At 36.9% G+C, this 15,189-nt stretch overlaps 2 protein-coding genes across 2 annotated transcripts; both read left to right on the forward strand.

Annotated features, from left to right (window-relative positions):
* The first annotated feature begins 528 nt into the window (after nt 1-528).
* LOC117328444 (zonadhesin-like) lies at nt 529-2,090 on the forward strand. The gene is made up of 3 exons (XM_033885975.1): nt 529-681; nt 1,305-1,564; nt 1,883-2,090. Exons 1-3 carry the CDS (start codon nt 529-531, stop codon nt 2,079-2,081), a joined length of 612 nt encoding a protein of 203 aa, XP_033741866.1. The 3' UTR covers nt 2,082-2,090.
* A 2,374-nt stretch (nt 2,091-4,464) lies between these two features.
* LOC117328445 (zonadhesin-like) lies at nt 4,465-14,219 on the forward strand. The gene is made up of 9 exons (XM_033885976.1): nt 4,465-4,642; nt 5,413-5,605; nt 6,608-6,810; nt 7,483-7,675; nt 8,217-8,441; nt 9,323-9,541; nt 9,805-9,843; nt 10,468-10,696; nt 14,147-14,219. The coding sequence occupies exons 1-9, from the start codon at nt 4,478-4,480 to the stop codon at nt 14,151-14,153; spliced, it is 1,473 nt and encodes a 490-aa protein (XP_033741867.1). The 5' UTR covers nt 4,465-4,477; the 3' UTR covers nt 14,154-14,219.
* The last annotated feature ends 970 nt before the right edge of the window (nt 14,220-15,189 follow it).

Raw genomic sequence — 15,189 nt, forward strand, 5'->3', positions numbered from 1 at the left:
ATATTACACACGAGTAACATAATATATATTTGCTTGTATTTCGACTTACTATTCATGAGTATCTAATCTGATTAACGTAAGGCATGCGATATATTGTAACGTTGTACTTTACTGAAGATTCTAGTGGTCATACATATTAGTTTGGTGTGATAATAACATAAAAAATGTAATATACGTATTGTTTTGATAGGTTATAAGCAGGTTCAGTGGAATCGATTACGAACGTTAGCAAATATCTTACAAGCATTACATGTATCATAATTTACAGTTAATCAAGTATATGTGTTTCCTCTTTTGCGCATCAACTATACAACATGCAATACTTTGCCGCATTGAATCTATTTTTGCAGCATTATTATCTTGAAAGTTACCATTCTCGTTGTTTTCCAACATGACCGTTCTAAAAAAACGTTCCCCTTCAAAATTGATGAATGACTCTTCATTCAGACCCGATATAATTATAAGATACGTATCAATCTTTTTCCAGCTGTTTGTTTTTGTCAAGCAAGCGGGGACCCACATTACAGAATGTTCGATGGATCACTTGTCCATTTCATGGGTACATGTAAATACACCTTGTCCCGCTACGACAAGAAGGGGGATTCGTGCTCTTACGCAGTGGAGGTGAAAAACGAACGAAGAGAAGGGAATAAGCATGTGTCGTACACACGCTTAGTTGACGTCAGAATATTCGGCAGGAACATCCGGCTTCACTTAAATAGACAGGCTTATGTAAATAAACAACAATCCACATTAGCGTCTAAAACTTAGCACTTTCACAGATTCAATTAAATTGCAATTTAATAAAATGTATTGATTCGAATGTCTGGTTCAACTTGCGTGTAATTTTATACAGTCAATAGATAAGCTAGACCACTTTTATTTCCAGATTCTAAATGTTCATTTCTTTTTTTCATTACATGCTAGTTAGTACAAGTCGTAAAATAAGTACACTTTGGCCTACCTTTTATTGACGTTAAACATTCAAATGAATGACTGCTTGATAACGGTAAGCCTACAATACCATTTCCGCCGTTTTAACATTTCAAATGAAGAAATGGATAATAAATGTTTCCAATCTGAATGAGACGTATTTATGATGATGGTTATATATCGAAATATTCAGTTAACATTTCTTGGCACAGCCAACTACTTTTCGGGACAAACAAACTATTAAGATAATTCCCTGTGTCTGTAAGTTCGCTGAAGTATTTTAATGGTCCAACAAGTCCGGTTAACTAACTCTTGTGTATATTGTGTCTTTTTCTGATACTTTCATTATGTCTATTTTAATTGTTCTGTAGGTGGACGGTAAAAATGTGTATCTCCCATACAAGACAGACCAGTTTCAGATAATGTTAAGCGGCAGATATGTTCGGTTGGAAACCAGGTGTGGACTTGTGGTTCAATTTGATGGTAAATATATCGCTGACATCTCGGTTCCTAACGTGTACGGAAATGACTTAACTGGAATGTGTGGTAATTGTGACGAAAATCCAACCGACGATCTGAAGGACTTTACACAGTTTGAGGTCGTGGATGATTCTGACCTTAAACTTGAACAGTAAGTGTTTCGACCCTCAAAACAACATTGATATCAAATACAGGAGGCTATCCTTAAATATCCGAAGTTATTGATAGGACGTTAAACAAAACAGACTCCTTAACATTGCCTTTTTGTGAAGGTTGTCATAGGATTTGTTTTCGCATCGGTGGCTTTTTTCTCCTGTCTTTCATTGCGGTTGACTGAGGTAAACTACTCAAACTGTCGATGGGCTGTCAAACAATAAAGTTCCACGATATCATCATTTCGTCGATGTTGTATTTAACAGACTATTTTGTGCATGGTATAGATAATCCGTTATATTATTTTTTATTGCAGCTGTATAGAAGAAGAGAGTTTCCATCCATGTGCAAAACATCCAACATATAGGATAGCTGGAGAAAGACAATCTGTCTGCAGAATAATGAACCCAGCAAATACTGCGCAAAATCCCTTCTCCAAGTGTTTCACGAATTCCCAACAGGATGCAGAGCTTCTCTTCGGATCGTGTGTATACGACTACTGTGCATTCAGGTAAGGTATATAGATGCGCCTTGTGTTGGCTGCAGAATACATAGAAATAAAGTCGTATTATATTCAAACAACTTCCACACAAATATATATCACATAACGAGTGGTTGTTGGATATGGTTATATTTCATCCTCGTTAGTTAAAATTACAAAAACACGTAGAACCTTAACGAGTGTCTTATGCAAATGAGCATAGCGCTACTATAGAATAGGAAAAGTCTCTTATTAATATTCAAGAAGAATATTTCAATTAAACAATTTGCTAGTTTTGAAATTAATTAATCAGGAACAACAATATGACAACCCGACGATAGTCAGACGTCTTTCAAACTTTAATGTCTGCAGTTCTACAGTGCATTAACTAAGCGATTGGGGAGTACAGCACGTATGTGACGTCATGCTATCTGTTTCACGCCGAAAATATCGACTAGCTAATCGCTGTCATTGTCAGAGTTTAAGACCCTTGCTTTGGAACCATCGTTTTTGGAGGACCTACCAAAGCTACCAATATCAAAATCAACGAGAGAATCCTTGTCAGACAAGTCGTTCCATATATCATAAATATTTCGAAACGGATAGAGAGAACATATCAGTTTCTGGTACCGCAACAGATTCTACATCCAGTAGCAGATTTGTACATCAAATCACAACATGGACAAGACTTATTGAGCGATTCCTTGTAACGTCAAAAAATATCACTTGACACGAAGCACCCAAGGAAATAAGTAGTTCCGGGCAAGTTCAAAATCTCAACTAATGAAAAGACTAGAAGGTCGTATACTACTTCTTGTAGATCGATATATTTTTTTCAACTGTCAATACGTTTACACAAGGGTCCAAGGGTGGAATAACACAGCATATTGTTGTGGAAGTTGAAATATATACGCCGTTCTATTGAGGTCTAGAATGAGTCATACTCTGATTCCACAGAGGTCAAAGTTAAAACTTTAATAAAGTCCCTCAACCGATGATTTGTCCGCATGTTCATGGAAAGTATCTTGGCATAGAATGCTTAGTATAAATATTTTTTGTCTAGGACGTATTCTTTTACATGGTATTTACCATCCAATCTGCAGTAAACATTTCCTGAGTAGTTGCAATTTCTTTTCATCAGAAAATGGACACCAATTTGATGTTTAGTAAAACATCACGTGGTGTTGTACAATTATCTGAGGTCATATGTTGCTGTGGAAACCTATCTCTTGTGATTGGCATTATATTCATCACTTAAATACTGATTTAAGTTTATAAAAACCCTATTTCATCATCACGTTTTTGTGTGTGATTATAGGTTAATTATATATCAACAATCAATAATGTAGAATGGCAAATAGATGAGTAAAGTACAGGAAATAAGGTTAAGTTGATCCTTTGTGCCAGCGCTGCCCCACGTTTAAAACAATTGATATTTTAAAGATTTTATATACAGGTATCCTATACAAGAGAAGAAGTAACTGATGCGCGATTGGAGCACTGAGATGAGCACGGTATGGACAACATCTCAAGGTTACTGTTCCCCTAAGAAACCATTAGATGTGTTACTACGTCGATATGACCCCGCAAATCATTGTCTGGCCTATTGGTTTTCCCCTTACGTTCAGATACGTACAGCACGAAGCATTGGATGCAAACTCAATGAAAGATGTGGATACACGCGTTCGTGACTTTGAAGGACCCCGTCTTTGTTTGACGTTTTACCATAGGACTAATCTATGTATTACCTGTGCGTACATATATATTGTGTATATTGATCAGACAATATATAATCGTTTGTACATCTTATTTTTGTAGTTTTGTGTAATTACTTGGTACAGGTTAGATAATGAGGATGGACAAGCTCTCGAGGATGTGTTGTGTGATCACGTCAGTAGTTTGGCTGGTCTTTGTGCCATTAAAGGAACTATAGTCAAATGGAGAACGTCCAAGTTGTGTCGTAAGCGGAATTTTGAAATTTCTTTCACATTTTCTTTACATTTTCACAATTAATTTGTAGGCACTTTTCATAGCTACAAGTGTATTATATGAGCAAGTCCCTGCTGATATTATCTGGAAGTACCCATATAGATTATGTGATGGACACATCCGTTGTCATATCTTACACAATAGCGAGGCCTTTAACTTGACTGATTGCATGGTAGTTAAAGATTGAAAAAAAAAATCTATGTGTTCTTGACCTTTATAATTGCGTGCATGACGTAAGGTGTCAGCTCCCTACTCTCCATCTGGCACTCAAAAGTGAACATTTCTCCTGCTTTCGTTCTTAGGCTGATATGTAGGTAAGATCTGTTGAAAAATATAGGAGAATCCATCTGAAGTGGATGAATAAAAAAAATCATTATAAAGAATTATTTCCAATGTATCCTAGCATTGCCATGTGGACCAAACTCCCACTACAGAGCAGATATGACAGCATGTCCTGCCACCTGTGTGGACCCTGAGGCCCCGAAAACATGTCTGAGGTACCCTGTAGAGGGTTGTGAGTGTGATAGTGGGTATGTCCTCAGTAATCAACGCTGTGTACGCGAGGCCGAATGTGGCTGTACTGATGTGGACGGCGAGTATTATCCAGTAAGTATCAAAGTATACGCACAACAATACACTCTACCAATAAAGTACAGAACAAAATAGTATATTCATACAAATATTGTAAACCAACTTATTTTTACTAGCAAATGATTACGCGTATCCCCCAGGCGATTAAAATTCGCGAAAATTAATCACAACGAAATAGTTTCGATCACAGACACAATAAACCTTTTATAACTGTAAATCGGGAAATTTAGTTGCCGCGAAAATGAGTTGGTTTACAGTAAAACGAATTGATCAAAAATCAACCAGGAATAGAACAATACTTACAAAACAATACTATGTTCATATATTTCAGTCAACAACAAATAAGGTCAACAAAAATCAATAGATATAATACAATGCTATGTTCATTAATTTTAGTCAAAAAACAATACGGTCAACATGCAAATCAATATCGGGTTTAAAAACTGAAGTCAAATCAGTTTAGTTATGTTTCTTATTATCTCTTTGCATGCATTCGATACGTTTTTTCATATTCATTTGTAATTGTAATATTGATGTTCACTTATTCTGTATAGGGCAATTTCGTCTTTCTATTCCTGTGTAAAGATTCAATATATATATATAAACTAGGTGATCGAATAATAATCTTGGGATCATATGTTGTCTGAATATGTTTTAAGTCTATTTAAACTTGTTAAGTAAGATGAAATGTTGATGCGTGAGGGAAGGGGTGAATTTAATATGTTTGATTTGTTGTCTTTTTTTATGGATCTGAAATATCAAAATGAATGTCATCCATTTTTCAGATAGGTACTGAGTTCGTTTCTAGTGACTGCTCATTAGTAAAGCAGTGTAAAGCGGAAGGCGATCAGATGAAGATTGTTATCAAGGAAAGAAGGGCCCCATGTGGTACTAATGCCGAGTGTAAAACTAAGGACGGGGAATACACGTGTGTATGTAAGACACGGCACACCGGAGATCCCCTGAAAGGTTGTAAGGGTAAGTCACGTGTGTATTTAAGGCACGGCACACCGGAGATCCCTGAAGGGTTGTTGTAAGCGTAAGTCAGATGTGTATGTTAGGCATGACACATCGGAGATCCCCTGAAAGGTTGTAAGGGCAAGTCGCGTGTGTATGCAAGACACGGCACACTGAAGATCTTCTGAAAGGTTGTAAGGGTAAGTCAAGTGTGTATTTAAGGCACGCTGACCGGAGATCCCCTGAAAGGTTGTAATGGTAAGTCAAGTGTGTATGTTACGCACCGCACACCGGAGATCCCCTGAAAAGTTGTAAGGGTAAGTCACGTGTGTATTTAAGGCACGACACACCGGAGATCCCCTGAAAGGTTGTAAGGGTAAGTCACGTGTGTATTTGAGGCACGACACACCGGAGATATCCCGAAGTAAGAGTACGTCACGTGTGCATGTAAGGTTAAATCACGTTTGTATGTAAAGCACGGCACACACGACATCTCCTGAGGGATTGTAAGGGTAAGTCACGTGTTAATCAATTTACCTTAATACCGTTTGGTCACATGGTTACTGTGGTATTTAGCAAAAAACAAATTTTGTAAAGTACCGTATATGTCTTGAAACATGTTCTTTAGGTTGGTAAGTATAGCTAATGTGACTTCAGTTTACATCACAACCAGTCCATGATTTGACCATGACGTTTCAGTGACTGCCTCATCGCCTTCATCACGTCTGATGACTTTTAAAAGGGAAACAATTAAAAAATATAATAATTGAAAATATTTCCTATATTTTTTTTTATATACAAGAACAAACTTTCAGTCGTCCTTTATTATATGACATTGCCATAGCTTTTTGACCTCGTCAGATAAAATCCTTCAGTTTGATTTCAATAATAAATACGTAACCGAATGGGACCTAACGGCTTTTTTCAAATAACGAAGTGTGCTCATACAACTAATCAATTCGTGATATACTTTGTACTTGTACTTTACTATATGCGTATTCCATTTTGAATAATTTGTTGTAGAAATAATTTGTAGACCTAACGCCCACTACGTTGAAAAGGTATCCGCATGTCCTGCTACTTGTGAGAACCCTACAGCTCCAGACAGCTGTACGAAACCCATGACGGAAGGCTGTGCCTGTGACGAGGGCTTCATTAGGAATGAGGGACAATGTATCCGCGTTCAGGATTGTGGATGTAGAGATGAGGATGGGAAACGTTATCGGGTCAGCAGCCTTGTTTATCATCAACGATATTTGATTCATTAATATGATAAATGATTTGATTTCATTAATACATTAAATGCAAGTGGAGCTTCAGTCTAGTTGCTCAAATCTAGGACCACTTAACTATATATTCATCTTAAATATTGTGAAACAATGTAAATACCACCTTTCAACTTTAATTAAAATAATTTCTGAGAAAGAAAAATATCACGGCATACAGCTAATGCGTTCTTCTAGGATTATTCAGTTATTCAATGATGAAGGCTAAGTATGTGGAAATGCAAGAACGTTAGGAAAAGGTCTTTTATCGTAAGAAATATTTCATTCGCAGTAGAGTTTGATCACACTGATTAATTAGTTTTCTCTTCTGACCTTTGATATACCTGAAAGAACAACATAGATGCATTGCATAGTCTTGTTTAGGATGAATGCGCCTTTTCAACATAGGTTATATTAAATTCAATTATTAAAGAGTCTATATATTGTTTTCACTCCTCGAAAATAAAGTGCATTTACAATAATTGTATAATTCTAAAGAACATGATAAAGGAAATAACCACAGTGATCTAATGTTAATATAAAGAGGTTTATGTTGTCTGTCGTGCTATTTTGTAAAAAGAAAAAAATGAAATACAAATATTTCAATAATTGGAAGACGATCTTTTGTTTCAGGACGGTACTGAATTCGTCTCGAGTGACTGTTCAGTAGTAAGACATTGTACAGCGGTAGGCAATCAGATGAAGATTGTAGTCAAGGAAAGGAGGGGCCCGTGTGGCACTAATGCCGAGTGTAAAGCTAAGGACGGGGAATACACGTGTGTATGTAAAGCACGGCACACCGGAGATCCCCTCAAGGGGTGTAAGGGTAAGTCACGTGTGTATGTAAGGTACGTTACACAGGAGATCCCTTGAAGGTTTGTAAGGGTAAGTCACGTGTGTACATGTAAGGTAAGTCACACAAGATCCCTTGAAGGTTTATAATGGTAAGTCACGTATGTATGTAAGGTAAGTCACACAATATCCCTTGAAGGTTTGTAAGGGTAAGTCACGTGTGTATGTAAGGTACGTCACACAGGAGATCCCTTGAATGTCTGTAAGGGTAAGACTTATGTATATGTGAACCTGACACGCCATAGATCCACTGAAAGGTGATAAGGGTACATCACGTGTGTATGTAAGGCACGGTCCACCGGGGATCATCTGAAGTATTGTAAGGGTATGTCACGTGTGTGTAAGATACGGCACGCCGAAGATACATTGAAGAATTGCAAGGTTAACCATTATCGTTTTTGTTTTGTACAAATATGCAGCTGTAATTAGTTAAGATTGTATCAGTCGACATTATTAAAATTCAAAACAATCGGTTTTCAATATCTCTTCTCTAAATTCTTTTTTATTGAATAAAGCGCCGAGAGAATGTCGCACGGATGTACAAGGCACAGGCTATCAAGGAATTGTCTCGGAAACAGCATCTGGAAAATCTTGTAGAACCTGGAATACTTTGAACAAACGGAAATATGCACTACTCGGAAGACATAACAGTTGTCGCAATCCAAATGGTCAGAGGATTTCACCATGGTGTTTTTTAAAGAATGGCAAGTCTTGGGAATACTGCGACATACCTATGTGTAGTAAGTGTATAGTCTACCTATAGCTAACATTGAATAATCAAAGCGTTTGCCATGTCTGGATCAATTTGTGCCACCAAAAGAGTACATACATGCATAGTTGTGACACCATTGCTAGAAAATGGTGTTGAATAAAAAAAAGAGAATATTACTTGAACAGTTGGTTATAATTAAAATAAATATATGAGGCCACACGGTTATCCCTGTAACGAAAACGCATACCGTTCAAATCTTAGTTCGCCTTTGTGTGATGAATAAACAGAATTTTACAGTCGTTGCTGTATCAGATAGAATTTATTAAACACGTTCAAAAGATTCCACATTATATAGTCACTCATTTAATAGCCTGTATATCCTTAGTTCACCGAACAGTAACGGTACAATGCTGGTCGAAAATCATTGTTACATACGGACTGTAACTCACCTAAGATGTATAAATAACAGATGTAATAATTCGGCTGATTTGAATTGAAAGTACATTGTATAAGACCTTATTTCATACTTTTTTCCACACCATCATTAATGGTTGGCTATTCAAATCGCCATGGTCCGTCCGTCGGTCCGTAAACAATTCTTGTTATCACTATTTCTTAAAAATTGCTGGAGGGATATTTCTCAAATTTTACATGTAGGTTCTCCTTGGTCCCTTGTACTCATTATGTAGTCTTAATTCTCAGAAAGTTATATCTTTCTTAGATTTCAAATGAAAAATTTCCTTGTTCTCAGGAAAGCACAAAAGTTGAGAAAAAGCCTTACTTACAAACAAACAAAAAGGTAAAGCATTGGTGGGCGCCAAGATCCCTATGGGATCTCTTGTTTAAGAAATCCACCAAATTTCGTTTCATAAAATTGTTTTCCGTGCAGTTCCTCAAATTTCCTTTCAGATGGCAAAAAACCTGGGTGCATTGCAACAACGACTCTATCATGTTCGGGTGCAGACGGTGGAGCCAAACGGTGTAGGAAAAACGGAATCCAGTATATTACCTGGGTCGATCAGATTGCTAACACCAAGTGTGTCTTTGGTGAAACCTATGGAAGACAGAGAGACGAAATCTGGGTCAATGGTGGTTGTGGCGGCGATTTCTCAATATGTTATAAACCAGGTAATTAATCCATACTAATGTATCATTACTTAGCATATACAGTCACTTAATTTAGAATTAGCGAATACCTCCAACATTTATTGATTATAGACAAGTACACTGTATATATATATATATATATATATCATATTATAAGTGAGGTAGCATTTTTACAACAAAGACGATGACTAGATTTTAAAGCTAGAAGCTTGGCAAAATTACAGTATTGTTGTATAGTATTTAATCATATATACATGTACTACTGAAGAAACATCTGTTTTCAGACAAAATGACGTACAGGCCGAACACAACTCCGGTAACAGGTAGATTTGACTCATTTATTGTCACGAGTTTTGGCATGGATTGCCCTACAATCATATCACTGTGGTTTAATTAGTCAATAACCCGATAATGATAAATCGTCTGAATATGTTATAGGTGCTTTGATAACAATCTATGATATGACAGAAATACACAGTTACTATGTATAAGACAAGTGTGAGGACAGGTATTCCATATCTTATATTTGTTATGTAAGAGACTAGGCGATTTTCATTCTAATAAGAAAAATATTGTACAGTACAAAACTCTACTGTGACGCCATAGATTTGTCCCGATAGTGAAATATCTATGGTAAAATGTGTCGTCACTACATAAACACATACTTTTGAAAGCATGTCATTGATGGTAATTAAGAAATTCCATCTGACAATCGCGTTCTCTTGATGCTACATCTTTTCAACTCGTTCATTAATTTGAATCTCGCCAAAGGATTGAAATGACTCTTGGGAACTACCATAAAACTGTTACCGTGTATGTTATCCGGATAAGCACATTTTCAGAAATGTTTTGACTATTATTATCATTATTCGTAGATTTTATATGGATTATGCTATGTGATTTTAATAGATCCATCTGTTTATAATCTGTACTGGATTTTCTTTAAGAATGCAAAAAGACAAAGAAAGGCACCGATTATAAAGGAACATGGGGCATCACCACTTCCGGTCGATTGTGTCAGTCCTGGTCTTCCCAATATCCACAAAAACACAAACATCACAAAAAGCTGGCAGGAGAATCAAACTACTGTAGGAACCCTAACGGCCGGAAAAGACCCTGGTGTTTGGTTGACGATCCAAAGTACAAAAAACAATGGGAATATTGCGATATTTCATAGTAAGTAAACTGTTTACGGGGTTCGTTGGCTGAGATAGTCATCCAGTCCGTATGTATCATTACGTAACACGGTGGTATTTATAATGAGCTACTACTATGATGTTTACACTTAACAAGATACAGGTAGGTACCATGATGTTTACACTTAACAAGATACAACACAGGTACCGTGATGTTTACACTAAACAAGATACAACACAGGTACCGTGATGTGTACACTAAACAAGATACAGGTAGGTACCATGATGATCACAATTAATTAGATAGATGAATTTGCCACGATGATCTCACTTAGATATAGGCAGGTACCGTGATGTTTACACTTAACTACTACTATACAAAATACGGAAAGTGATAGGATATTGAGTAAAATTCATAAATGGTCTAAGTCACTCCGTAATTCTTGGGATTCGCGGGTTCACAATCAAATAGTAAAGTCTAATTTAGTGGATATTATTTCAGCACAAAAATCATTAAACTGGAAATTGAGAAATATCAAAGAAAAATTACAAAATATTGATGCTGACAGTTGGCAAAATTTATTGTGGAATGATGATGGAAATGTTAATGGTAATAAATTACGTCTATATAGAACCTATAAGTATGAGCCTACAACAAGTGATTATGTGAAATTTGTCAAATTTAGAGAGAGAAGAGGTATGTTGTGCAACTTCAGATGTGGGTCACTTTCCCTAGAAATTGAAAAGGGACGGCATGCCAAGCCGATTTTACCCATAAAACAAAGAATCTGTAAATATTGTTTATCAAATGAGGTTGAAGACGAAGTTCATTTTTTAATACGATGTAATTTTTATGATGATTTACGCTGGCCTCTTTTAGTTGATGCTAACAAATATGTTGATTTTAATAGTATGGACAGTTTTAATCAGTTTAAATATCTTGTAGATAAATCTCCCCCAAATCTTCTCGCCAATCAACTTTATGCTATGTGGAGGAGAAGAAGCAACTTTTCGTAGCTTTTTATTCTTGTAACATAACGTGGCTACGTACTGTACTATTTTTAATAGCTTGGGATAACCTTACCTTATTAACTTTTAGCATGCAATATCTTATACTATTATTTTGTTTTATAGTGTTAAAATAAGTCATAAATGGCTGGACATATCTTACTTTGAAGAGAAATATTTTATGATGTATTTTATATGTTGTAAGTTATTTGACACTCTAATAAATAATTGAACTTAACAAGATACAGACAGGTACCATGATCTTTACACTCAACAAGATACAGGAAGGCACCATGATGTTTACACTAGACTAGATACAGGTAGGTACCGTGATGTTACACTTAACAATATACAGGTAGGTACCATGGTGCTTACACTTAACAAGATACAGACAGGTACCATAATGCGTACACTTAACAAGATACAGGCAGGTACCGTGATGCTTACGATTAACAAGATACGGCAGGTACAATGATACGTAAACTTAACAAGATACAGGCAGGCACCATTATGTTACACTAAACAAGATACAGGTAGGTACCCTGATGTAGTCAGATAAAAACTCCTCCTCGTAACTCTAGTTTTCTCCATTACATTTGTTCTTGTTTTATTAGCTCACCTGATCCGAAAGACCAAGGTGACCTTATGCCATGCCGGGGCGTCCGTCGTCCGCCCATCAATAATTGACTTATTTGTCTTTTTCTTCATAACTGTTGATAGGAATTTAGACAAATTTGCACAAATGATGGGGCTGACCCCCTGGGGGACTCTGGGGGCGGGGCCAAAAGGGGCAATTTGGCAAAATTGATATAAACGACTTCTTCTCTGAAACCGAACAACGGATATCGCTCATAATTGTCTGGTAGCATCACTATGGGGTGGGGATTCAAAATTGTAAAAATGACAGGGCTGACCCCCGGGGGTCTGAGGGACGGGGCCAAAAAAGTCAATTGGGCTATATTGATATGAACAACTTCTCTGAAACCAAGCAATGGATATTGTTCGTACATGTATTTGACTGTGAGCATCAATTTTGGGTCAGGATTTGAAATTGTACAAATGATGGGTCCGACCTCCCTGGGGGCTGAGGGGCGGGGCCAGAAGGGGTTAATTTGGCTAAATTGATACAAACAACCCCTTTTCTGAAACGAAGCAATGGATATCGCTCATATTTGCCTGGTAGCATCTCATTGGGGAAGGGATTCAAAATTGTACAAATGACAGGGCTGACCCCCGGGGGTCTGAGGGGCGGGGCCAAAAGGGGTCAATTTTGCTAAATTGAAGCAATGGATATAGATCATATTTGACTGGCAGCATCCTTTTGGGTAGGGATTCAAAATTGTACAAATGACAGGGCTGACCCCCGTGGTTGTGAGGGGCAGAGCCAAAAGGGGTCAATTTTGCTAAATTAATATGAACAACTTCTTCCCTGAAACTTAACAATGGATATAGATCATATTTGGCTGGTAGCATCCTTTTGGGTAGGGATTCAAAATTTTACAAAGGAAGGAACTGATCCCATGGGGGCAGAGGGCGGGGTCAAAAGGAGTCAGTTGGTTTAACCAACTTCTTCCATGGATTGATACATTTTTGGCATAAAAACCTCACGTTTCCATATAAAATGCCTGTGATATATTGACAGAGCAATAGCAGTGACAACTATACTTAAGCATTATTCTTGTTTTATATCTCATGAAAACCAGGTGAGCGATACAGGCCCTCTGGGCCTGTTGTAATTACTTTGTAAACTCCAGTGTCTCGTGGACCCGCAAACATGTTCTCGTGAGAAACAACTTTCTATTATATTAATTTCCGTTTGGTGTCATCAATACATGACTTTACTTTATAAATGGAGTGATAAATAGATTGAGAGTTGGGTACAATGAAGCCAAAATGAACGAATCTGCAAAATGCAGCTGTTTCGTTTATCATCTAGGATTCGTCATTGATGATCAAAGGCGATCAAAAACGCTAAAACATACTAAAAGAAACCCCAACATCTCAATGGAAAACAAAGTTTGAAAATCTACCATGTATTAAAATAATTAATTGGAATAAATCACTTTCATGTAATTCAAAATTGGCGATTCATTAAAGGATAACAAAATGTCTGCACTCAAGGGACTAAAAGTATCGAAGTGTGTTGCTTCAAAAAATCGTTATCATTTACATCATTAATCCGTTCATGCATGAATGAAAACTTACGAAATATGTCGTAATGGTTCAAGTTTTTGATAGTTTATTCTAAACATGTATGCATATATATGAATATAGTTTGGTGAGAACAAAAAGGAAGGAAGCCAACAATGTACATCAACTTACTCAGTATTTAGTGGTTTAATCACCTGTGGTACCGATATCCTACCTCATCGATATTATATTTCTCTATCAAATTAACTCGTCAAACCTTTTGATTAAGAAAATATATCTTTCACTAGTTTGGATTTAATCAGAAATGTACCTCGTGACTCTTTGTTTACAGTTGTTGAGCAGAAGGCCAGCACGACAGCCGGACCCGGAAACACTTTATCAATAAACATTTAAGCAATCATTTATCTGTGTTTCTTCAAATGATATCTTACCTGGACCCTATAGGTCCGAGATGCGGGGCCGAATAGGCGATGACTCGTCTGGCTCTAAGAGCCCCGAGGTGTGGGGCCGAATAGGCGATGACATGTCTGTCTCTCAAAGGCTCGATTGCGGCCAGGGATGGCATGTCTGACCCCTAGAGGCTCGAGGTGCGGTGTCCAATAGACAATGATATGTCTAGCCCCCAGAGGCCCGAGGTGCGGGCCCAATAGGAGATAATTTAGCTGGTCCCCAAGGGACTTGATGTGCGGATCCCAATAGACGATGACATGTCTAGCCCAATAGGGATGTTATCATTATATTATATATAGTATTTATATCATTTCTGATAATTGTTCACAGCAGGATGTAGCACTTCTCGAAATTATTCAAATAGAGGCTGCTAGATGTTTTACAGGATTGTGGAAATGAACCTCACTCACTCTATAAACTGTATTGTTAGCTTGGTTATGGCACGCTTTCTGCAAGACGAAAAAATAATACAGACGTTTTCTTTTATATAAGATACTTAAAGGAACTGCCACTTCATACTTAAATGAAATAACTGAACCATTTTTCAACAATATGAACCCATATTTATTAAGAAACGAAAGGATATTTACGATTCCTGTTTGCATAACAAATACATTATGCTAAAAGTTTGATACCAACTATATTGAAAGATTATAATGAATTTGCCTCAAGGTTCAATCTATTTAATATCACATCATCGTACGAATCCATGCAACTTTTAGGAAATTATGTCAAGAAAAAAATACCATTTTTCAGGCAACCTTAACTTTGATCTTCATAGAGACCACCTTATTGAATCACCAGTCTGGACCTGTGATAATAATACCAATGAAACAGTTCACCATTTTTGCTGGTCTGTAATAAATGACATTCCACGTCAAACTTTTAAAGATAAGTTATTTGATGTCAATCACAATCACTTTA

Source organism: Pecten maximus, chromosome 5 (assembly GCF_902652985.1).
Source record: "Pecten maximus chromosome 5, xPecMax1.1, whole genome shotgun sequence".
NCBI lineage: Eukaryota > Metazoa > Mollusca > Bivalvia > Pectinida > Pectinidae > Pecten > Pecten maximus.